Source organism: Sceloporus undulatus, chromosome 6 (assembly GCF_019175285.1).
Source record: "Sceloporus undulatus isolate JIND9_A2432 ecotype Alabama chromosome 6, SceUnd_v1.1, whole genome shotgun sequence".
Classification (NCBI taxonomy): Eukaryota; Metazoa; Chordata; class Lepidosauria; order Squamata; family Phrynosomatidae; genus Sceloporus; species Sceloporus undulatus.
Genome location: NC_056527.1, coordinates 133,381,062 through 133,405,535, shown reverse-complemented (window position 1 = coordinate 133,405,535; position 24,474 = coordinate 133,381,062). Strand labels below are relative to the sequence as shown.

The window sequence follows — 24,474 nt, the reverse complement described above, 5'->3', positions numbered from 1 at the left end:
TGTGCATTCTGCAAAGGGCTGGCAATTGAAGATGTTTAGCTGTGCAGGTAAGGATAGAAGAAACTAGTAATGTGTTTTGCTAAAACAGCAATTGACTCTGGTCACTGAACAAAACCTGGCTGTTGTTCAGAGTTGCTAATAATTTTTAAATTATTGCCATCAGTTTTCCATCCAAGGGCAGCATCCTGTTTCAAATTAAGCCTGCCCCAAAGAACCAGGGGAAGAAGCCTCTCGATGCTTTACTCGTTGTTTTTATTTGTTAGTAATTAAGCTCATTTGTTTCTCTTAGCACAAATAAATAAGACCATCTAGCCAGCAGTGCCATCTTGTTGCTTGTGTCCAGTGGGGAGCCTTCCTTGGGTATAAAAGGGGCCAGTTTCAAAGAGCTGTCTACTTCTTCTGCCCTGCTGGTAGGGCCACTTTCTCCTCTCTTGTAATGGGGATGGTCCTCTCGGGGACCTCCGTTAGTTTCCGTGGTCCATTCACTGTCAGGACACCATCCGAAGAGAGGGAGGAGGTGATGGAGAGAGGATCCACATCAGCTGGGATCTTGTACTTTCTGTTGAACTCTCTGGCGATGAAACCGTGTTCATCCTATGTGAAGGAGAAGAGAAAGGGGTGGGGTAGTGAGAAAACAGTGCTCAACAAAATATATCTGACTGAACAATACTTGGCCTGAATCCTGTTGGGCAATCCCAACTAGACCCCTTAAATCAGAGGTAGGCAACTACAGGGGGGCAATTTTTCACCCTTAAACTTCCCACAGGGACCGCACTAGCACTTCCTAAACCAACATGGAGTGATTTCATTTTGATTTTGATTTGAGAGAGGGTCTGAAGAGGTTGCAGCATTGGGTAGCCTTTTGGGAGGGTGCGTGGGGTTAAACTGCCATGTTTGGTACAGTTTTGGTGCTATTTTTGGTTGTTTCAGTAAAATAAAATACCCCAATGAGGGGTGAAATTCAGGAGTTCTAGGTGCTTTGGGAGGATGCAAAATGGAGCCCCATGGGCCACATGTAGCCCACCTTTGCATTAAATCAATGGAGTTAATGTAAATGTTGATTCTCTATTCAACACTCCAATGGGTCTGCTTTGGTTAGAAAAACTGGTAGGATTCATGCCACTGTTTCCATTCAGTAGGACACAATCCCAGTCCCCAGTCCCTTCGGTTTTAGGATGTTAGATGGCTGGATCCAGATAAATTTCTGCCTGAAATTTTAGCCACTGCCAGATGGAATTGGCAACACTGAACTAGATGGACCAGTGGTTCCTCAATAGGTTTCCGCATTGGCCTTCTCAGAGTTACCCGTTATGTACCAGGTTATTTTCAGACACATATAGACTTCCCTGCCCCAGGGGAGAATTCCAACATACTGAGAACTGGGATTGTGGTTAGGGTTTAATGTATCAAGACCAGCATTTCCTGATCCCATTGAGAATTCCAATCCTCACCACGCACAATGGGGCAAACTTGCTGCCAATATGCTTCTCTGTCTCATTGTTTGTTGAAAACAATGGGCCATTCTTTTGTCTTGACATTTGCATTGGCCAGGATTTTAAAAAGTGCCCTACTCTTCAAAAAAAAAAATTGTGGGGACATTTCTGTTTCAGTTATTTTGGGGAGGGGATGTTTAAAAAGTCTTTTGTAAATGTCAAGTGGTTGAAACTTGAGGATATTACTGACAACTGTCACCAAATGGTTGCAATACAGGTCTAGTTCTGGAATACTGCAATGAAACATAACTATTGAGAAACTAAAATCTTCCATCTTATTAAGTGAGAGTTGAATTGAGGAATAAGCTAATGAGTAGACCTTCCTGTCCTCGGCACTGCTTCCATGTAACATCTAATATGGTGAGATTCACATCTCCATCTTGTTTAGAATGGGTCATTTCAGCTCTTCTTACCGCACTGCCACCCCATTGCCCTGCCAGCCTTGTTCAGGCCAAGATCAGACCAACCTGGCGCTCTTCGTGTTTTCCATTAACTTCAATCATGTCTCCCAAAACTTTAACTTTGAGCTCCTCGGGAGAGAAATGCTTCACATCCAGGTTCACGGAAAACTTGTCCTTATCCAGTCGCATCTGAGGACAAAGAATCTGGTTTTAGACGGTTGCAATAATATTATAACGTTTACTGGATGGAATCCTGTCGGTGAGTCTTAACTAGAGTAGACCCATTAAGTCAGTTATTGAATGGTGAGTCAACATATAGGTAAATCAAATGGAGTCAGTGGTTCTACTCTAGTTGACTATGGTACGATTTAGTTCAATGGCTGCTAAGTGTTGTGCATTAAACAGATATTTAAACTTGGACCCTGCATGGAGGCATAGTCCATGGCAGGTTATTGACTGTTCTACATGAGCCTGAAAAATATAGCTTTGTGGACTTCAGCTCCCAGAATCCCTTGCAATTCTGGACATTTTAGTCAGAAAAAGTAATGAAACCAACTTACCTTTGTAAGGTAAGGGAACTGAAATGATCAGTGGGTGGAAGAGCATTTCCTAGGACAAAATGCAAGTAGGCATAGGTCTTTTTAGCTTATTAAAAAGACAAATGGGAAGGAGAGGTGGCTATTTATTAAGTTATGCATGTCAACAGAAAGGTTTCTCTCTCTCTCATATCAATATTGTTGGGATTAGTCTACAAATTTTCAGTCTTTATTCATTTAATGTATGGGACCAGTATGGGACCCAGGACAGTTTACAAGATAAATTAAAACAAACTAAAACAAAAGCAACAGGTAGTACAAAAGTTTTTAAAGTCTAATTTCATTTCAATTTAAAATTAGTAAAATTAAACACTTTGAAACCATGAACTATATATTCAAGCATAGTAAAGATAAAAACATAGTATCCTCTCCATTGGTTGTGCTGACTAAGGCTGCTGGGAGTTGCAATCCAATATCATCTGAGGGCTGTACAATTCTCGCCCTGATTTAAGCCTCTCATTCTACAGATTCCTAAGCTTACAAATCACTTTCTATGTTCTCCAATGACATATTTTTTTCCTTTGAAACTCCTTGCCACTGGAAGACTCACGCATGTGAAACCCAGTTATATTTTTATCTTGCTTAAAACAGAGCTCTTCATTCAGAGTGACCTTTCTGTGGTATATCTCAGTTTCCTCCTTGATATTTCTGTATTGGATTATAAATCATTGCTTGTCTTCTTGCCTTTTTAAAAATCTTTGTACAGAATCTACCAAAGTTAATACATAGCAGGAAAATGCATGATGCATTTATAAGAGTTGCAGTCGGAAATACAAAGATGGTCCACTGTGAAGGAGTGTCACGCGTAGAGTGAATAATAACCGCAATGAGGCAATAATAATATTAGTTTTCAGTCATGAACTAGAGGAATGGCCATTCAAACAGTTTCCAAAGTTTTAATCATTCACAGATGTAATCCGATATTTGTTAATGGCCACATTCTTTTGGGGGAGTGGGTTGATGGATGGTATTCTCAGTATATAGCCTCCAGGATGTGAAACTGGCCACCTAAATCTGATCCTATTTTGGTGTTTACAAGCCATTATGAATTGCATAAATCCCAAGAAAATGCAAACTCTTCTACAATTCCAGTTCATTTCAGCAGAAGAACTTTTCATTGGGGAGATCCACACAACCATTCTAAAGTGGTTTATGCAGGACTGTTCATAAGCAAACTTTTCAAGTCAATTGAAACACTGATTTTTTATGTGTGTTCTCTGTCCTCTTTGTGTTGGACACACACACAAGCATATATATACAGATACACATAAACACACAACCCATAAGTAGGATTCAGTTTTGTGATTCTAGTCTAAAAGATGTTCCTAAGGGCACAAAAGCATACATTTGGAAGGTCATCTGCACAGACACATACACACCAGGGCAAGAATCCACAGCTAAAGTGTCTCTCTTTCCAACCTCTGCTTAAAAACCTTCAACACCTTCCCAAACAATCTGTTCATTTGTGGAAACAAGACTTAAGAGAAGTTGTTGGTTTTCTTAAGTTATGTTTCTTATGGTGTGTTGTGTCCCTCTTTTAAAAGGGTAATGCCCAGATCTGTACCTTGAACTCTTACGAAAGACACAGCAAACCCATTAACCAACACAGGGCAGGGGGCCTCCCTTCCATCTGCATTGGGGATGCTCAAGACTCAGGGCAAGCTAAAAGAGGGGCCTTTTACCTCTGAGAACCTGTTTTCTAGCCAGCCAGGGTTCCTTAGGATGAAAGGCTTCGAAAAGAAAGAGCTGAGAGCCGAGGAGACAGGCAGCAGTTCGGATTCGGGGAGGTGTTCCCCAAAAGTCTGGTTGAAGATGCGGCTGGGCAAGACGGAGGAGAGCAGGGGCTTGCGGAAGAAGGGATGGTGAACGGTGATATCCATCTGGGATGGTCCCAAAGGAGGCAGGAGCAGGAAGAGACTCTAGCAAGCCCCGAGAGCCAGGGCTTTATATGCTGCCCTTGTGCCAGGCTGTGCCCAGGGCTGAATGCTCTAGAAGAGTGATGTCAGGTGTTTCCATTATCCCTGTTCCCTCATCTGTACCATTCAGCATTGGCTGGCAGATTAGCTGGAGATTTGAACGCTCCGCTCAGCACCCACGTCGAAAAAGAATGCAGCTGAATTCTAGCAGGTCAGCATGAAATGGCCTCCACATGAAATTCCCCCACTTTATTTTTTTGTCTTAAACAACAAACACCAAGTCAGGCTAATCTGGCATTCTCTGCCGCTTCAGATGCCAGCGCAAACCATGCAGTTGCTATCTATGTCTCAGAAACAGACACAACACAAGGAACTGCACACAGAATCCGGTTTGTAAATATAACCCCATGGCATTCCTCTTCCTCCACACTTTGGCTGCATGGTGGCAGCATTGAAATATGACTCAAAGGGCTCATTCCCACTTATAATTTAAACCAGTTCGCAATGAGGTTTCAATCCAGATTGTTGATTCGATTCCACCATGGCATCGTTCTCACTATGAAACAGGATCTTTTGGATTCATTTCTTTTGGTGGGGGGGACCCCACTGTCGCCCCCACTTGTATTTGCGCCACAACATCCCGCCCTTTTTAATTAAAAGAAATACAAATTGCATGGCTGTATCATTGGTGACATGGCCATGCATAATTTCGGCAACACAGCCAGCCGTAATTTCGGCTACCTGAGGATACTTTGTGGTTCTCCCCTCACATCAACTCTTACAGTGGAGAAATGATCATGGCCAGATTCAGAAGGAAATGATTAGGATAAAGACAGAAAATTAAAAAACCACCACATGCGCGGGTAGACAAAGGGCAGCTCATGTGGTGGATTTCAAGTGGCCAAAGTGACGCTTCCTTCCTAAGGAGATTATACTGGTACCCTCTGCGCTGCATCCTATTTGGATCTGGACCTGTGAGTGTTTACTTCCTTCCATCCCAGGGGCTTTTGATAAGGATGCTAAGAATAAAGAGGTGACTCGTTGCACCGATTGGGTTAAATACGAAACATGAGAGCAGGCAGTCCGGTTGCTGAGGCATGCGGGAAGGGTTTGTTGCCAGCCCTTGCACCACCTCCAGCTGAGCATGATCTGAATGCAGCCAGACCTGTCTCCACTCTCTCTGTTCCTCTTTCTTCGCCCCCGTGATATCTCTTCCCGGGTGTAACCATTGCAGGGCCTGGAAACTACAGACTTAAGAGTTTCCTCTCTGCAGATCTACCGCTGTCTTCCTTGTTCACCATCGCTGGGCTGCTGAGCATCCCAGGACACACACCGTGGGAAAACTCAGAAGTAACAACAAAGTTGTAATTGCCATATAAACTCAAGTATATTTCGGCCTCACGTATAAGTCGAGGGCCAGTTTTGAGGCCAAAATTATGGAAGTAAGAAGAAACTTGGACCGCTGCAGCTGGCAAGCTTGACCAGGCTTCGTTCTCCAGTTTCATCTAGTAGTGTAAATAACAAGGGGGCCCAGACATATCGGTGCACCTGCTGCCTCTGAGGATGCACAAAACAGATCTGGTTTCACATGGTTTAGCACTAATAAATAAGGGCTCCCTTTAAGTGATGCTATGCAGGGCAAAGTCTGGACCCCTCCTTGCATTCAATGGCTCCTTTCCACAGAGACCTGTGAGAAGCCCCATAAACTCCTTCCGTTTATACATTCAACAAGCCTCCAAACAAGATGCTGACATGCCGGTTTTACAGAAAGAAAATTAATGAGTTGGAGTTTGAAGTCAGGTTGCCCTGTGACTTCTCTTCCTTTAGTTCCCATTTTGACTCAAGTTGCCATTATTCAGAACTGAATTACGCTTATTTATTACCTTTGTGTCCTTTCCTTCCTTTGGGACAGTTTACAAGGGGCTAGTCCAATTTATCTTTACATCATCCTTGAAAGGTTAGATAGGATGAGAGAGAATGAGTCAAGGGCGTAGCAATTTGTTGCATGCCTTCAACTTGTTGCTGACTTACTACTTACTTACTGAATTATGGCAACCCTAAAGCGAACCTATCAGAGGATTTTCTGGAGCTGAGACTATGTCACTCACCCAAAGGGTTTCCATGGCTGAATGGGGAATTGAACCCTGATCTCCAGAGTTGTCGTCCAGTGCTCAAACCGCTACGCCACACTGGAGAAGGTATATAACAACCCACATAGTATACTTGCCAAGTTAGTTGTGGGAATCCAATGGGGCTGGAAGACTGGACGCAGCGTATAGTCTAGAATTCAAAGCTATAGCCGTGTTAGTCTGTAGTATCAGTAAGTAGGGAGATCTCGTAGCACCTTTGAGACTAACTGAAAGAAAAGAAGTTGGCAGCAAGAGCTTTCATAAAGTCTACTTCCTCAGATGTATCTGAGGAAGTAGACTGAGGTCTACGGAGTTTATTACACTGGGGCTAATTTTGGCATTAAAGAGAGGTTAAAGCACATTTAAAGCATCCTGCAAATAAAGCGAAAATGGAAAGTAATTGCGTGAATGATTATCACATGCAATTGCACAAATAAAGTGATATCAGAAATGGATTGTCGCTGAAATCCCAATAGTAAAAGACGTGCATTAATGCTTCTTTGTGACCACTTTAATGGCTTGTTTTGTGCAACGTCATGTGAAATTGTTTCATGTAATTATACGATTTTTCCAGGATATTCATGGGATAAACTCCCAATCTCCTCTGTGTGATAAACTCCTCCAAAAGCTCATGCTGCCAACTTCTTCCTTGCAGTTACTCTCAAAGGGGCTGCACGATCTCTCTGCATATAGTCTAGTTTTCCAATTCATGCTTTCCCTTTGATTGTCCAGTTGTTCGGAGGGAGAGTTGCATATTTCTGACATTTCTAACAGCTGCAACCGCAGTCGGTAGAGACAGACTCATGCTGATTTAAAGAGTGAAAAGATGCCACTTGAGTGGAATGTAGGCAAGGAGCAATTGGGCCGTCATCACTGCAGGCCTGGCGTTCCACTGCCGGCATGTCTATTTTGGTCTGTATTTTATCACGTTCTCCTCCCAGTGGAATTCACCCTCACGAAAACATTGCAATCTGACCGGAGACGCTGAAACAGGTAGTTCGAGAGGCCTGTTCCTCCCTGAGAAGACCATGGCAGAGCGCACCGTCCCTCACGCCTACCCCATGAGTGCAGAATACGAGTTTGCCAACCCCAGCAAGATTTACGACCAGAATTTTGGAGAAGGTAAGATGGGAAAGGGCTGTGTCTGGCTATGTTTCCCTTTTATTTCTTGCAGAACGGAGCTGAAAACATCCTTGTGGGGTGATGCTTCTCACTCTGTGATTATGGCCTGTTACAGACTGCCAAAATAAAGCTGCTTCGGGTCTCTTTGGAGGTATGCTGTTTAAATTATGCATGCATCCTAAGAATCTGGAAGCTGCACCAAAGCTGCACTCCAGTGCTTAGGAATGGAGTGTGGCTTTGGCGTGACCTCCGGACTCTTAGGACCCATGCATCATTTAAACAGCATACCTCCAAAGAGACCCGAAGCAGCTTTATTTTGGCAGTCTGTAACAGGCCTATGGGACATTTCTGTAAGAGCTGATATAGAATAAGGCATAAAAACACCCGCTACTATTCAGATAAGTACAGAATAGTGGTCTGATGAGTTTGCACTGAATATGTTGTTTGCCAAATTGACCCAGCATTCCAATCTACATTTCTATGCATATGATGAACTTCATGTCTCAGTTGTTGTTGTAGTTTAATGGTGTAACTTTGGTGTCTTTCTAATCTCCTCAGTTTTAGATGTTGTGTATGTGCTTATGTTGCCTAAATGGAACATACTTCATGTTAGAAAGCTAGCAGTTTTACATATGGGTTCCTCAAGACCTTTTGGGTGGTCACCATCTATACTTGAGTGTATGTTTGTACCTTCAAGTCACCTGCCCACTTATGCAACCCCCTGAATTTCTTAGGATTTTCATAGGCAAGGAAGACTTTTGCCAGTTCCTGCCTCTGAAATATAACCTACAGCACCTGGGATTCATTGGAGTTTATCACACTGGAGCTAATTTTGGCATTAAAGAGAGATTAAAGCACATTTAAAGCATCCCGCAAATAAAGCAAAAATGGCAAGTAATTGCACAACTAATTATCACCCGCAATTGTGCAAATAAAGTGATATTGGAAATACATTGGTGCTGAAATCCTGAAAGTAAAAAGATGTGTGTTAATACTCCTTTCTGACCACTTTAATGGCAGGTTTTGTGTGACGTAATGTGAAATTGTTTTGCATAATTACACAATTTTTTCGGGATATTCACAGGACGAACTCCTGATATCCTTAATGTTTAAACTCCACTGACAATCTGCCAGACTGACCCTGGTTAGCTTGCAAGACCAGATGGGATCTGATGCCTTTAGGGTATTTAGAACTTCAGACATACTTAGCAATTTATTAATAGTTAATTTGTCATGATAAATCTTTACCATTATCATTTTTTAAACCTCTGTCTGGACACTTTTTTTGTTTTAAGAGTTTACAAGGAGGCTGGGCCGCTTGCATTGCCATTTGGGGTCCAACCTGGATAGGGGATCTTGCCACACTTCTCCCTTGCAAGAAGCCCCCAAAGATAGCCAACAAGCTTTCCAAAAGCTGCTAGTAAGCAAGAATGAAATCTTTTCCATACCCACCCTCCCTTTTCCACCACCGAATCAGCTGCTGATCCAGGACACTTTGTGGAATGTAGTTGGCAGAGGACAGCTTTAGGAAAATGCTGCCCATCAGAGACCAAGTGATGAAAAGCTGAGTTGGTGAGTTGGACACAAAGCCTGGCTGGAAAAAAAACAAGAATGCAGAAGGCAGCAGTAAACAATTCAGCCCCCTCCAAGCACCACCAGGACCCACTGAAAAGAGGAGCAGCCCCCTCCAAAAGAGAAGCTGATGATGGGCATGAAAAGGGCCTTTTGTTCTTGGTGCCAGCCTGCAGTCAAGCAATCCGCTTGGCACTGGGCCACCACTAAGTTCTGTGCTTACTGGGACTGACAAAAGCGGGTATCTGGAGTTAAGGCACACTTGTGCCAATGCTAGGCTGGGAGTAGAGTGACAGCGGCAACCGTGGCGGATGGAGGGAAGGCAAGGCAGAAGAAGGAGGCTCCAACAGCAATAGCAATTAATAATAATAATAATTTATTGTTATCCATTTTTTTTAAACTTTTGTATGACATGACTTTTTTAGCTGTACCTGTTTTAACCTTTATTTTAGACTAGGGGAAAGGTGGGATATAAATATTGATGACTGATGGATTGATACACTCTGCCACAGAGCTATAAACCTTTCCTAATGCAACATAAACCTGTTGCAGACAAGGAACTAAATTTCAGAGGTTTGGAAATGGTACGAAAGATGCACCATTTTGTCACCATCCCCCTTCACTCCTCAACAAACAGGTTGGGCTGGTTTTGAAAAGACTACCAAAACCCTGCAAGGTCTATTTACCTAAAGAAATAAACCTGGGATGAATGTACAATTGCTTTGTACCTGAATTGTACCACTGATTCCTTATTTATTTCCTTATATCTGCTTCCTCCCCCCTTCCCCCCCAAATTATTTTTTTCACACAAAGAATGAAAAAGTGTGTGTGTGTGTGTATGTATTCTCTAGTTTGCTAATGTTTGAGATTCTTTATTTGAATGGTATACTCTTTGCAATGGTGGCTGATACTTAACGTATCCCACTTATTGACTTGGTCATAGGCCCTTTCGCATTGCACAGTTTAGCACTTTGGTTCTGCTTTCACTGCCATAGCTGCATCCTAATTCACTTTTAAGAGACCGAAACCATATGGATAGCTAGCAGTCCAGAGGTCAAGAAGCTGAGACATCAATCCGTAGCCAGGGAAAATAATGACAGGCAGGAGAGTGGTCAAAGTCCACTTCTGGGTTTCCAGAGAGCAAGAAAGAGTCTCTGAGTTATCTCAGTCTTCCGCAAGGAGTGACATGCTTTGCTTCCAAGGTTTGTTGCCTGCCTTATCTAGAGAGGACCACTGATAGGAGTGTAAACAGCTCCAACTGGTTTGACAAACCCCTCTCTAAACAGGCTTGCACTACTGTTATCTCAGAAGGAAGCACAACACTATGAAGTCTTGGGATTTGTAGTTCGGGGAGATACCTCTCCAACTGAGAATCCTAAATTCCCTTTCATAAACGGTATTGTGCCAACATGGTAGTGTATGGTGTAATAAACCAACATTGTTGTGTAAACTGCAATAAACCAACATGTTGTAGTGGTATTCCCCACGTGGTACAATGCAGTGCTTCCTAAACCAGGGTGCTATAGTGGCATATACCCTCCAACCATTCATGGAGGAAAACTGGGACAGATGTGGCAGAGCGCCATCAGAGTTTGGTCAAAAGGGCTGGGCAGCAAGAGGTTTAAAAGGAATTAATGACAAGGAACAGACCAAACTACTATTTTAAACAGAGAAGCGCTGGAATTTATGTACTGTACTGAGAAAAAAACTGGTAAAAGTTTTCTTTTTAACTACACAAAGCAACATAAATGAGAGAAATGGGAAAGGCAAGACAGTTGGGGAGGACAAAGGGAGAAACACATCACTAGATTTCATGTTTTGGTGCAAAAATCTCTGACTGGGCAACCCTATACTGTATAAGTTAGGTGTGTGTGTCCCTGTGCTCACTTTTGGTAGAGGATGTGGATGATGGTCATTCCCTTTCTTGTAGGTGTTTCCCCTGGTGAAATCCTGGCCCCCACTTTGTACCACGGCTACTACATCCGGCCTCGGATAAACAAGCAGCTGGACCGAGGGATCTCGGAAGTCAACCTCAACGACCACAAATTCCAGGTGTTCCTCGACGTCTGCCATTTCACACCCGACGAGATCGCCGTCCGCACCGTGGACAACCTTCTGGAGGTGACGGCTCAGCACCCGCAGAAAGTTGACCGCCATGGCTTCATCTCCCGCGAATTCACTCGGACCTACATCCTTCCCTTGGATGTTGATCCGCTCTTGGTGAAAGCCACGTTGAGCCACGACGGGATCCTGTGCGTTGAGGCTCAGCGGACGGGGAAGGAGGTGAAGGCCAAAGTCAACGAGGTGAAGATCACGTGCCAAGAACCTCCACCGGAGACGGGAGGAAGCTCAAAGGAGAAGAATCAGGCCTAAAACCGACTTTAGCAAAGTTGGTCAACGAGAATGGTTCTGCAGATAGATTTCTTTATGTCCGCAAGGGAAGGTGCACAAAGGAGGCATTGCCCTTTCAGTATGAATTGTTCCCCCCGACCAAATAAATTTCTCTCCCTTCCCCAAATTTCTAGCACTGCACAGTGTGACAATGAAAATTATTTATGCTTTGAGCCTTTCCATTTGTTGTGATCTCATTCCCTTGTTTTGCCTTTCCTTTTCCTCAGAACTCTTAAATTCAATTCCCCAAGTTCTTGGCTGAAATTTTAAGGGACTGCAATACTAGAAATGTAGGGATTGACCCACTTACATAGCAATGGAGAGCAGCCATTACTTGTGAATCCCAGCAAACTACGCTAGGTCTAAAAGGATACATTACCTTCTTGAAACCTCCGGTTTCCATCTTGGGAGACACCATGGCCACTGTATCCCATCAGATTTTTGTGTTTCTTCCACCTCATTGCCCTTTTTGGCTTCCTTTGGTCCAGGGATCATGTGGATCTCCAGATGTTGGTGGACTGCAGCTCCCAGCAGCCATCCTGCTGGGCCACATGGTTCCTACTTTAGTCTGTTCTGATGAAGAGTTCTGTAGACCCCAAAAGCATTCACCACCTTCTGACATTTGTCAATCCCAATAAAAGTATTTCCTAACCCTGATTTTTGGGTTCTGCGAATGCATGTCAGTTCTATTCCGATAGTGTTTCTGGTGTTACAGGGTTTGGTGAAGTCGCACTGGACATGAGGTGAAGGAAAGGACAAAGACTTGTGATAACGCCCAAGGTTTTGCAAGACTCCACATCATTGCAGTCTGGAACAGGGCACAAGCATCCTTATTACTCATGTATTACGTCTTTGCCTTTTAGTGCTGTGAGAATCAAGCAGCTGGAAAACCACAACCGAAAGTCAGCCACATCGAGTGAACCACATCGCTCTGAAGGCTCATGAAAACATGACATAAAAACTCAGGATATGGGAGCAACATGTCTGCAGTGCTAGACACTGAGACATTTCTTTTTTATCGAACATTGTTTACTGCAGTCAAGAGAACATCTAAATATAAGATACAAATATTACAAAATTACAAAACCTTAAATATACAGTGCCAATATACAGAGAAGCACTGTTTCTGAGCGATGAAGCTCTAGGTGCTGCATTTATCCTCTATCCAGAAACATCTGTATATACCACAACTTAATTTCAAATATACGTAAAACGACGCATATTTATTCATTTAAGTCGTTTAACCATAAATAAAATATAGAATAAAATAGATCTCCGGGCAGCTTGCAAGGAGCTTCTTGGTCCCTTCTGCCCATCGGGCGAAAAGTCCTCAGACTTTTGTCGGCGAAGCAGAAAAAGCCTGACACTGCTGCAATTGTTAAGCCTGGATGCTGAAACCCAGACTCTCTTTGATGCTCACAGACACGTTATGGGAAGGGAATGCAGACCGGCAGCCAAGAATCGGGCCATGTTTTGGGTGCTATTCTGTTTCCGTATCGAAATGTGCAAAGCTGGCCCAGGCCCAGAAAGGGGCCCAAAGGAGCAGCCTTGAAAGATGAGGTTTTATTTGATGGATTCTCATGCAGGCCAAAGCATGAGATAGTCTTTTGTGGGGTTTTTGGGCTATGGGGCCATGTTCTAGAAGAGTTTATTCCTGACGTTTCACCAGCATCGATGCTGGCGAAACGTCAGGAATAAACTCTTCTAGAACATGGCCCCATAGCCCGAAAAACCCACAAAAGACTATAGATGCCAGCCATGAAAGCCTTTGACTTCACAAACATGAGATATCCTTGAGGTCCAGTTCAGTTCAATGCTTCTAAGAAAAGACTTTTGGAAGCATTGATCAGGGCCCCTGAAGGGTTTCCTTCTTCTTTTGCAGACAGATAATCGGAGGATCCGGGCATGTTTTCGAAACAGGTGCCGCAAGTCTGCCATACGCAAACCGGAAGCCAGGAATAGTCCAATGTTTGACAGCAGAGGATAAACTCCGAGGTCTGCGTCTCTCCAGAGCTTGGGGAAAAGTTCCTTTTTTGCTTTTGAGGGCTTCTTGGAGAATGGATTCTCCTTCTTATATAGTCCCTTTGCAAAGGGCTTTGCAGGCTTCCAGAACAGGCTCCCCTTCAGCGCTGCTTCAAAACTGCCATGAAGCCCAGTGGGTGACCCTGGCCACGAAGTCACACTCTCTCAGCCTCGGAGGATGGCAATGGCAAACCTCCTCTGAACAAAACCTGTCAAGAAAACCCCATGATAAGGTTGCAATAATTCCAAAACAATTTGAATAACACAATAAAACACAACAACAACAGCATAATAATAATAATACAGTATATGTACTATAGCTATCAATGAACCATATGGAATGCATTTTTATCTTAGTGTTTTCAATCTGAAATGGAAGGCATTTTGGAATGCCTGGTGTCCTACATTTTTTTTGCCTTGTCCTCCTTTGGGGTCCTCGCAATGAGGACCCCTTTTTCAGGACCTGTCCTCCATTTCCACCTTCTATCCGGGAAGAATTCCAAAAGATCCTCCCTGATGTGAAGCATGATTAAGAATGGGGGACAGGGCTGAAATGGAGGACGTGTCCTGGAAAAGGAGGACCTAGTCTGGCCAATCTGGGAGGTCCTCCTCGCCATTCCAACAAGAAAGCTAAAGAGCACACTTAGGACTATAACTCCACACTTCTGGGTCAGGCTCCAAATGGAGGACATTTTGCAATCCCTCCTGAGCAGGAGGTTTGGAATGGAGGACAGGTCCTGGAAAAGGAGGACGTGGCTGGTCGCCCCAAAAGGATCCTCACCCCAGAGGAGGACAAGCCCCCCCCCCAAAATATGTAGGAGATGGAAGGAAACCGCCCACCCAAAGGCTGACAAGTCCTGAGAGGGCCTTTGGCCACCCCTGCTTGGGCTGGAGGAGGAGGGCCAGGGCAGGTGGCAGCAGCAGTGCCAGGAGCCGTGCCAGGGCTGCCTCGGGTGGGGCTGCTGGCTCTCCTTCCTCCTCCTCCTCCTCCTCCTCCTGCTCTTCCTTTGCTCCGAAGCGGAGGAGCCTGGTCCTGCGGAGCAGCCCCAGCAGCGCCAGCCCAGAAGAGCCCTCTGGCCCCGAGGAGGGCCATGCCCTGCCGCCTGCCTCCCTGCCCAGCTGCGGGAAGGCCATGGGCAACCGCTGCCCCGGGAAAGGGTGAGTCTCTCGGCCTCTCTGTCTGCCCAAGGGATGCCCAGACTCCCTCCCTCCCTCCTGCCTGCCTCCTCTGGAGCCAGCAGGCAAAGCTGGCAGGGGAAGGAGGGCCAGGCATCGGGGGTTTAGTGGCAGGGAAAGGCAGCCAAAGGAGAGCGATCACAGGAAGAGGCAGCCAGAGCCCTCCCTCCCTTCCTCCCTTCCTTTTCCCCCTTCCTTTCTTCTTTCCTTTCTTTCTTTCTTTCTTTCTTTCTTTTTTCCTTCCTTCCTCCCCTCCCTTCTTCCTTCCTTCCTTCCCTCCCTTCCTTCCTCCTTCTTTCCTTCCCTCCCTTCTTCCTTCCTTCGTTCCTTCCTTCCTTCGTTCCTTCCTTTCTTGCTTCTGTGGCTAGTAGAAGAGGCGACTGGGAGCCATTTGGGGGCAACCAGAGAGAGTCCAGACTGGTCTGAATCCCAAGCTTTCATGGAAAGGGAAAGGGAGCCAAAGGAGAGGGTTAGAAAGAGGCAGGGAGAGTCTTGTCTTTCTTTCTTTCTTTCTTGGCTAGTAGAAAGAGGCGACTGGGAGCCACTTGGGGGGCGACCAGAGGAATTCCAGAATCCCAAAATCCCAAGCTTTTATGAAAACAGAAAGGGAGCCAAAGGAGAGGTTTTGAGGAACAAAAAAGGCAGGCTGAGTCTTGACTGGATGGCAACTCCCAGCATCCCCATGCCATGATGGGCATGGCCTCTCCACTGCTCTCCTGGGGCTCATTTTTAGCAACGAGTAAAGAAGCCCATTAGGAGCCAGTGGGCTTTTACCAGTTTTACCAGTCTGTTGTTGTTGTTGTTGTTGTTATTGTGTGCCTTCAAGATTTTTCTAACTTATGGCAACTTTAAGGCAAACTTTTCAAGGGGTTTTCATGGCACATTTCTTCCTCTGAGGCTGAGAGAGTGTGACTTGACCCAAGTCCCCTTTTGAGCGTCCAAGGATGAGCTGGGATTCGAACCCTGGTCAGACCCAAAAACAAAAAAGACTAACCCGGAAATATCTTGGCGATGGGACCCAAGTCTAAACACAAAATTCATTTATGTTTCACGCACATAATATTTACGCGCATAGCCTGAAGGTTGTTTTATACACAATATCTTTTAATAACTTTGTACCTGAAGCAAACTTTGTGGACACTGAAGAAAGCAAAGGTGTCGCTCTCTCTGGTTTTGGGAATATTTTGGATTTTGGGATTCTGGATAAGAGAGGCACAACCTGTATATGTCTGTCTGTCTGTCTGTCTGTCTGTCTGTGTTTGAAAAGCAATGGAACAATCTCCAGAATTAACACCATTTAAAGTTTTGTTAAAAGACAGGATATTAAAAACAACCAAACAGCACACCATTAAAAGCTTGCAAAAAATTGCATTTACTCGTATAAGTCGACCTTGTGTATAAGTCGAGGGCAAGTGCTGGGATCAAAATTATGGATTTCGATATGACCCTTGGATAAGTCGAGCCAGGTTTTTGGGTCAATTTTGTGGACTAAAATTGACTGTGATGAGGATGATGATGATGATGATGATGATGATGATGATGATGATGATGATGATGGATCAAGTTTGATCAGAGAAATAGCATCATCTAGTGGAGAAGGGACGGGAAGACCTTGTTCCTGAGAGTTGGTAAAGTTGCCACTGTATTTAACAGGACTTGGGTTTTGTTATGCACAGGGATGTCCTGGAACCAAAGCCCAAGGGCCCACTATAGAGTCCAGCCAGAAGGTGAGCACTTGGTTTCGGCACAGACTGGACATTTAGAAAACCCCCAAAGCTTTGCACGGTTTACATGCAGCGAAACCAGCAACAGGCTGTAGTGAAAATCAGCGGTGTTCCAGCTGTGGAAACAGTGGTCACCCTAGGAAAATAAACTAAACAGGGCGTGCATTTTGCATGCGACTCAGGGTAGGATTTAGCCCCAAAGGGTAAGCTCAGCTGAGAACATTTTGTCTTGTAGTATACAAAGGGAACGCCAGACTCTTGGCTGGGCTTGTCCCTTCTAATTCGAGCGAACCAACCTGAGGCTGAGAGATACCAGCCATCTTCTGAGCTGGGGATTAACTTGCAGACAGACCCAGAATAACCATTGCCTGCAGATGATGGGAAAGAACCGCTCTCTCTTTGCATTGCCAGCCAATACAAGGGGAAATCAGCTCAGGAAAACTGATACAGGGCCTTTTCTTCTTTAGGAAACCAGGCAGCTGGGGATGGGGAGGAATGCCAGTGATGATATTTAAAGCTGGGCTATTTTAACTGCATGGCACACAGCCTTGCAGGAGAAGGACACACTGCGGAATTTATCACACAGAGGAGATCGGGAGTTTATTCTGCAAATATCCCGGGGGGGGGAATCACATAATTACGAGAAATGATTTCACACGACGTCGCACAAAACCCGCCATTAAAGTGGCCACAAAGAAACATCAACGCACACCTGGATTTCAGTGACAACACATTTCCAACATCGCTTTATTTGCGCAATTGTGTATGATAATCATTTGCACAATTACCCTTTTCGCTTAATTTGCGGGATGCTTTAAATGCGCTTTAATCTCTCTTTAATGCCGAAATTAGCCCCAGTGTGATAAACTCCTAAGTGTGGAGAGGTGCGCAAAGTGAGCTGTTTGGAGAAGGATCCTTTGTGCCTCCATCTGTCTGCCCTTATTATGGGAGTGCCCTATGTGGAGTACGTCTTGTCCTTTTTCTCCACACCGGACCAGGGAATGTGCTTTTTGGATTGTGTTTTTAGTTTCCCACAGTCCCCTTGGTTTTTAGGAAGAAAAGGGGAGATCATGTTATATATAAAAGTTGAGTGTTTGTTTCTGCTGTGGCTCCCAGCCCAGCATTTCCAACCCCTTTCCATGGAAAATGGAGTTTAAGGATGGGCATCTTGGCAACAGTCTGCCCACTCTTTCACCTTCCTCTTCTGTGGTTTAGCCCTTGCCATCCTATTCTGGCCCTCTGTGTTTTTCCATCTGCCATTACGAGAGAAAGAGCTGTACATTTTAGGTCAGAAAATTATTTTTTGCTGCATGGAATTTGCCATTCTTGGTGCTAGATTGACCTTTGCATCTCCTGTGTATAATAACAGTGAAATATGTTCTCCAAGCATGGATGCCCATGTGGGCAAAAACCACACCAAACATGCAAAGGAGGGAGGTAACCACCACGGTGGCAGAGCACCAAAGTTTTAAGAACAAGGACAAAAGCTCTTTTGGGGAAAAAAAGTCTCTGAGCAGGGGAGGAAAACATCCCAAATTGGGGGACGGCGCGTACTCAGTGGACACGGGCAGCCGACCAAGTTTTGGAATGGAAAACTGGGTGGGAGGAGGAAATAAGATGGAACGTCTAGAAATGCAAACACCAATACCCGACATCTTAACATCTTACCGCTTGTAAGCTTGTAAGTATTGGTATTTATAAAGTTGTAGTCATTGGAGTGCCACTGGAGGATCCAGATCTTCTGAATTTAATGAGCCCCTCTCTCCTATCTTTTATTTTAGGAACTGTCCTTCGCCATTCAAGAGAAAGAAACAAAAAACAAGTAAGTAAGCCATGGCCATTTCTTACAATGTGTGGTTGTAGGTGGGAACCTTTATTTGGAGCATCCTTGAATGCAGAGTTTGGAAATGTTACTTTTCTGGACCGCAGCTCCCAGAATTCCCCATCCAGTGTAGTCTGAGTGTTATAGCACACACACACCGTAGAAAGGTCCAAAACACACTGCAGAAACAATCCAGTTTGAGATCGCTTTAACTACTCTGGCTCAATGCTGGTGAGTTCTGGGAACTGTACTTTTGTGAGACATTCTCTGTCAGAGAGCTCTGGTGTCACAATAAACTACAATTCCCAGGACTCCCTAGCACTAAGACAGGGCAGTTAAAGCAGTCTCAAACTGGATTATTTCTGCAGTGAGTTTTGGACCAAAATGTTGCTTTCATAAGCAAAAACACAGAAATGTTGCGGTCCAAACAAGCTAGTTTTCTGAGTTCTGGATTGGATTGTGGCTTCTGCAATGGCAAATCAGAGTTCATTTCAGAAGCAGTGTTCTTGATTTCCAAAAAATTGGAAGCTGTCTGTAGGATTATCATGGCAACCTCTTGATGGACTATGTGCAGAGATGGGAGTGTGATATCTGCACTGGGCTTGCATCATCCCAGAGATGCTGGAACATCCTAAATCAGATGATCGAAAGCATCCTTAAAAATAAACAGGTGCCAGGAGCAATAAACAGGAAAGCAACCTGGCCGCCAAGTGTGGACCAACCTCTGCAAAACACATTCCTTGACCAAAAAAAGCAAAGTTTGCAGATAAATAAACAGAACGTTCTTAAGGGCTTCTTGGAGGGCTTGAAAGGAAAACTCTGCCCTCACTTTCCTTTGGCTGGATGTTTGCACGGACACTGTGGGCCATTGTACTCCACCCCACAGTTTCGGCCAAAGCAATGGATCTGGGCATTTCCGAGGGAGGGACAGAAGGATGGAGTCATGCGCTCACTGTGGCTCCACTAGGTTAAACATTTACGAATGGCCACAACATGCTCATAGCTCCGGCCTCAGATGAGCAGTTCGTAACCCAAGGCCCATTTTCACATTGGTTAAAAAGAGGCTCAGACATGGACTGATGTTTAAAAGTCAGAGAAAGCTGCCAGCCACAGATGCTGGTGAAACATCAGGAATAAACTCACACAGCCAGAAAAACCCACAAAAACCTCTAGAAACTTGCTTTTGAATTCTTAAGATTCTGCAATAAATATCCCAGTTTAGCTTATAGCTGCTATCCTTGTTTAGGATCAGCAATGTTATTTCTGATATTACCTTCTGTTTCTTCTACAGGTACAAGAACCAGTAAGCAGAGTATACAGCACCCAGAGAACAAAAAGGTAAACTCCCTCCCAAGAGGTTTAATACCAGTTGCAAAAGGTTGCTTTCAGTTTGAAAGGGCAGTGAACCACAGACTGACCCTGTGCTGTCTTAGCAACATTTTTTAAATCTTCAGCTGAAGAGGTTTAATAAATCTTAGTAGACCAATCTTTCATCCTTCCTCTCAGCCTTATTCCATGTATGTAAGTGACTACATCAGTGCTTGTGTTTCGCAGTTTCCTTGAGCCTTGTCTCTTTTCTACATACTTGGTTGAGTCAATGTTTAACCAGCAGGTTACTGGTTATGACCTTTAAAACCCTGCACAGCTCAGGTCCAGGTTATTTGAAGGATTGTAGTCTTCCTTATGAACATTTGGGATCTGATGGAGAGATCCTGTCCCACCACCTTCACAGGTACATCTTGTGAGACCCATATAGAGTAGCCCCATTGAATCAATGGGATTTATCTGTGTATTGATTTCACCACTCACCAGTTGATTCCGAGTGTCCTCTGTAGATAGGATTCCAGGAGTTGGGAGTAACAAATAGGATTGACACTTGGAAAAATTGTCTTAAAAATAACTCGTGGTCAGGCTGACAAGGAGTTGGAGTTGTAATAAACAAACATGCTGGGACATGCAACACAAAAGCAAATGCATGATTTCATGCCTCTAGTTTTATCTCTATTCTAGAAAAATAAAAAGTGCATTTTTCCTAGATCTGGTTGTACCTGCAGTTCTGTCATTAAACCCCTGTGAACTGTGAATTAATAGATTAACAACTGTGAATGTCTAATGACAAGGCAACTGATTAGAATATTTATCGCCTATGCTTTCACAACTGCAGGTGCAACTAAATCTTGGGAAAGTTGCTTTTCTGGACTCAGACCCAAAGGTAGTTATGGTAAACCAGACTCACCCAAGAAAGAGTTTGCTAACATACTTCAGCCCTTGTGTTCCTGTCCCCTTGAGCTAGAAAGAGAGGCAAGACTTTTGATAAACTAACTTTGTTGCATGTTAATAAGTGAAATAGCATACCCTCCCACTGTCCTGACTTGGCAGGAAAAATCCCAATTAAACCTCTGCTGTCTTACTTTCTGACCTGCTTTTAAAACGTCCGAGTTTCTCTCTCCTCCTCCCACTCTTCCCATGTTTGCTTCAGTTGCTGCAAACTGAATTCAAAACCAAAAAATAGTTTTCACTCAGTTAACTAAGCAGCGGAGGAGAAGCAGAGGAGGGACAGATTTTGACCCTTCCTGGTAGGCTCCGGCAAAGGAAATGGCTGCAGCTTCTGCTAGATTGGAGTTTATCACATGAAGGAGATTGGGAGTATATCCTTTGACTATCTCTGAAAAATTGTGTAATTACGCAAAACGTTTTCACACGACATGGCACAAAACTCGCCATTAAAGTGGTCACAAAGAAGCATTAACACACATCTTTTTACTTTGGGGATTTCAGCAACAATGCATTTCTGTTATCACTTTATTTGCGCGACTGCGTGTGATAATCATTTGCGCAATTATACATCATTTTTGCTTTATTTGCGGGATGCTCTAAATGAGCTCTAATCTCCCTTTAATGCCAAAACTAGCCCTGGTGTGATAAACTCCATTGTCTTTTGCTTCTCATTAATAACGTTTGCCTTCTTGACCACAGTCTGATGTTGTTTGGCCATGCATGGTCCAGTTTTCCTCTGTGAAGTTTTGGATGGGATAAAATAGGACTGTCCTCCTCCTCCTCCTCTTGCAGTAACAGTTCTTAAGGTTGGACCTAGCTAAAGTGACATTAGCTTACTAATGCTTACCTCCTCCTTTCTGGAAGGGTGTTGACGTAGCTCCGGTTTATGACGACGTGTCCGAGTTCCCCGTCTACGCCACCGTGAACAAATCCAAGCCCACGAAGCGTGATGACAGCAGTGTGCATTATGCAGACATCCAGGTCTTCAGCAAAATCCGGGAGCGTTCGGCCGAAGAGGTGAAAAGCCTCCAGTCCCAGAATACGACGGAGTACGCCACCCTCAATTTCCCCTGTGTCACCCCAAAATACGACAGCAAAAACGGGACTCTCGTGTAAAGGCAGGAAGCTTTTCTGCTTTTGCCAACAGAAATAAGGTGGATTTCATGCCTGATGTCCTGATATGCTCAGCTTTCTTGGTGCCTGAGACCATTTTGAAGGGCTCTGTCTTTTGCAAAACATTGTTTTAATGCAAGCCAAAGGTGTGCCAAGGAAATGACTGATAAGGATGAGATAACAGGAGATATACCTGAGGAAAATGGAGTCTCTCCTGCATGTCCCCTTTGCAGTATGTAGAGGTCAAGGCATGAGATGAAGTGGACAGAATCGGAAACTTTGGAGGAAAGACTACTGATGTTTGCTCTGGACTTATTTCTTTGCAAAACCAAGAGTCGCTCCCATTACCAGATTAAGGATATTCATTATGACATTACGGCTGAAGAGTGATATTAAGGACATAATATGAGAGCGGTTGACTTAGTAAACAGGTACTAAAATAATCTAAAACATGACTGCAAGAAATTGTGGAACAATTTTTATCTGAATTCAGCAATAAAATCCCATTCACATCTAGAGGATTATTCTTATAGGAGAGTTATGCATCGTCAAATCATTTGCTTGTGGGAAATTTGGGGCATAGCCCCTTCTACCCGAAAGACCGTGGTAGATATTTATTTTGTCCAGTATAAGAAGGATATTTAATATTTGGCAGCTTAGTCCTTGTTGTTACTTTTGGCAAAATGATTGTATTCCCCTCCACTTACACTAGCAGCAGTCTGTAAAGGATATAGGTGGCATATATTGTACCATGTCAGTGTAAGATGTAACAGGTTTTTCTGTTTTGTTTTTTAAAGAATGGGGTTTTATACTAATTTTGAAGCAGGGAGATCACCACAAGGTGATTTTCGCCATCTGGTTTCAGGATAGGGACATTGTCTTGAGAAAGCATTGCTATGAGGCAAATTGCCATTTTCCTAAATTTCACTTGGTTTTTCGCTGTTATGATGGCCAAATAGGATTATTCTCAGAGCACTTTTCCATCACTGTCCTTTGAGGCTGAGAGAGTATAGCTTGCCCATGGTCACCTAGTGCTGAGCAGGGATTCGAATCTTGGTCTCCCAGGCTGCATCCGCACTGCAGGAATAATACAGGTTGACACTGCTATAAATGCCACAACTCGATGCTATAGAATTCTGGAAACTGTCATTTTGTGAGACATTTCGCCTTCTGTCAGAGAGCTCTGGTGCCACAACAAACTACAATTCCCAGAATTTGACAGCATTGAGCCATGGCAGTTAAAGTGGTGCCAACCTGGATTATTTCAGTAGTGCGAATGCACTGCCAGTGACCCAATCTAGCACTCCGACCTTTAAATCATGCCAGCTGTAGCAAGTTGTTAATCTTTAATATAGACGAAATTGTGCCATCTTCCAGGGGAGAAAAATTGGTGCGGAAGAGCAAGGAGCATAAAAGACCCCACTTTGTCATCTTCTGCTTTTGGGAACATACCAATGTATAATTGCATTAACCTGTCACAAATAAATTAGCTCTGATTTATTTTATTATTATTTTTTACACCTGGCAAAACTAGAAATGGGTCGTGTGAGATTTGTTTTCCAACCGCGTCGTGTGATGCAATTGGATAAACGGGGCCTTGGGCTTTTTATTTTATTTTATTTTAATATTTCACGCTTGAAGTAACAGCAATTAAAAACAAAAAAGGACTCCTCAGATGAGTAAGAAAGCCTGGCCTTGCATTTTCTCTCTTCTTTGCCCAGAGGAGCTCTTACGCTTGCAGACGCACCACAAGCTTAGATGCAAAGTACATTTAACAGATACTCAAATGCTTTTCAGAGAAAGGGAAATAATGCTGAGGTTTTTGCCTGTTGCAAGGCGTTAAATTGATAAAATGCTAACATTTAAATGTGTTTTGAAATGATGTATGTGAATGTGAAGAACTATTTTTTAAAAATTATTATTATTTGCACTGAATTTCATAGCTCACGGACACACGTTGTCTGGGTTTTCTTTACCCATTTATTTCTACAATTGGAATGAAGCCAGACCAGAAATAGATGGCATTTGTTTGGCTTATGATCCAGAATCCTGACAATCTCAAAACAACATTTTAAGAGACCATACTTCTAGTCCTCAAGGTGACAGAATATTTAGACACTCAGAAAACCAGAGGTAAATATAGCATTTTCTGAAGTCTGGTTGTTTCTAAGCTGCCGTTAGGATTTTAAAAGGATTTGGAATATGACATTCAGATTTTTTAATATTTGCAAATTAAAAAAGCCTTTAGTGGATGAAGTCCATGATGGAGAAGTTGGAGCATTGGTTGTTTGATGGTGAAATTGAAATGCCAGAGATAGTTGAAGAAATTTCAACATGAAGAGATTTTCATCAGTGTTACAATGAACTACAATAAAGAAGGATAGCTTTGTACTGTATTTGCTTTTCAGCAATAACAAATTTTCCTGTTGGTAAAATGTACCTTTATCTGGAGTTCACCGACATTCATGGCTGTCAAAGACTGAAAGAGAAACATCCATCTATTTGTTGGAAGGCTAGAACAAAGAGTAATAACTAGAGGTTGTGCAATTTCCGCTTGAACTAACATTTCTTTTCCAATTGATATGTTACATGCTATTTGAATGGCTGGTTATTTCTGAAATACCTTGAAAGTTTTGCCACGTTGGAAATTGCAACACCTTTGGCATCTCCAAAGATGCTTCTTATCAGAGATTAGCATTATCTAAATTATTTTAATTCAA

The 24,474-nt window shown here is 43.6% G+C and overlaps 3 protein-coding genes across 3 annotated transcripts; 2 read left to right on the top strand and 1 right to left on the bottom strand.

Annotated features, from left to right (window-relative positions):
• Positions 1 to 182: 182 nt before the first annotated feature.
• CRYAB (crystallin alpha B) lies at positions 183 to 4,662 on the bottom strand. The gene is made up of 3 exons (XM_042471273.1): positions 4,173 to 4,662; positions 1,961 to 2,083; positions 183 to 594 (listed from the first exon to the last, which is right to left on the bottom strand). The coding sequence occupies exons 1-3, from the start codon at positions 4,368 to 4,370 to the stop codon at positions 391 to 393; spliced, it is 525 nt and encodes a 174-aa protein (XP_042327207.1). The 5' UTR covers positions 4,371 to 4,662; the 3' UTR covers positions 183 to 390.
• Positions 4,663 to 7,482: 2,820 nt separating this feature from the next.
• Positions 7,483 to 12,097, top strand: HSPB2 (heat shock protein family B (small) member 2). Its single transcript, XM_042475222.1, has 2 exons — positions 7,483 to 7,657; positions 11,160 to 12,097. Exons 1-2 carry the CDS (start codon positions 7,564 to 7,566, stop codon positions 11,600 to 11,602), a joined length of 537 nt encoding a protein of 178 aa, XP_042331156.1. The 5' UTR covers positions 7,483 to 7,563; the 3' UTR covers positions 11,603 to 12,097.
• Positions 12,098 to 14,511: 2,414 nt separating this feature from the next.
• Positions 14,512 to 23,291, top strand: C6H11orf52 (chromosome 6 C11orf52 homolog). Its single transcript, XM_042472402.1, has 4 exons — positions 14,512 to 14,800; positions 18,324 to 18,364; positions 19,656 to 19,702; positions 21,506 to 23,291. The coding sequence occupies exons 1-4, from the start codon at positions 14,775 to 14,777 to the stop codon at positions 21,755 to 21,757; spliced, it is 366 nt and encodes a 121-aa protein (XP_042328336.1). The 5' UTR covers positions 14,512 to 14,774; the 3' UTR covers positions 21,758 to 23,291.
• Positions 23,292 to 24,474: the final 1,183 nt, after the last annotated feature.

Coding starts and splice junctions, on each gene's coding strand:
- C6H11orf52 (XM_042472402.1), top strand. CDS start 14,775: ATGGGCAACCGCTGCCCCGGGAAAGG. Junction 18,365..19,655: donor GAGAAAGAAACAAAAAACAA/GTAAGTAAGCCA, acceptor TTTCTTCTACAG/GTACAAGAACCAGTAAGCAG. Junction 19,703..21,505: donor AGCACCCAGAGAACAAAAAG/GTAAACTCCCTC, acceptor CCTTTCTGGAAG/GGTGTTGACGTAGCTCCGGT.
- CRYAB (XM_042471273.1), bottom strand. CDS start 4,370: ATGGATATCACCGTTCACCATCCCTTCTTCCGCAAGCCCCTGCTCTCC. Junction 2,084..4,172: donor TAGAAAACAGGTTCTCAGAG/GTAAAAGGCCCC, acceptor CTTTGTCCTCAG/ATGCGACTGGATAAGGACAA. Junction 595..1,960: donor GAAAACACGAAGAGCGCCAG/GTTGGTCTGATC, acceptor TCCTTCACATAG/GATGAACACGGTTTCATCGC.
- HSPB2 (XM_042475222.1), top strand. CDS start 7,564: ATGGCAGAGCGCACCGTCCCTCACGCCTACCCCATGAGTGCAGAATAC. Junction 7,658..11,159: donor CGACCAGAATTTTGGAGAAG/GTAAGATGGGAA, acceptor CCTTTCTTGTAG/GTGTTTCCCCTGGTGAAATC.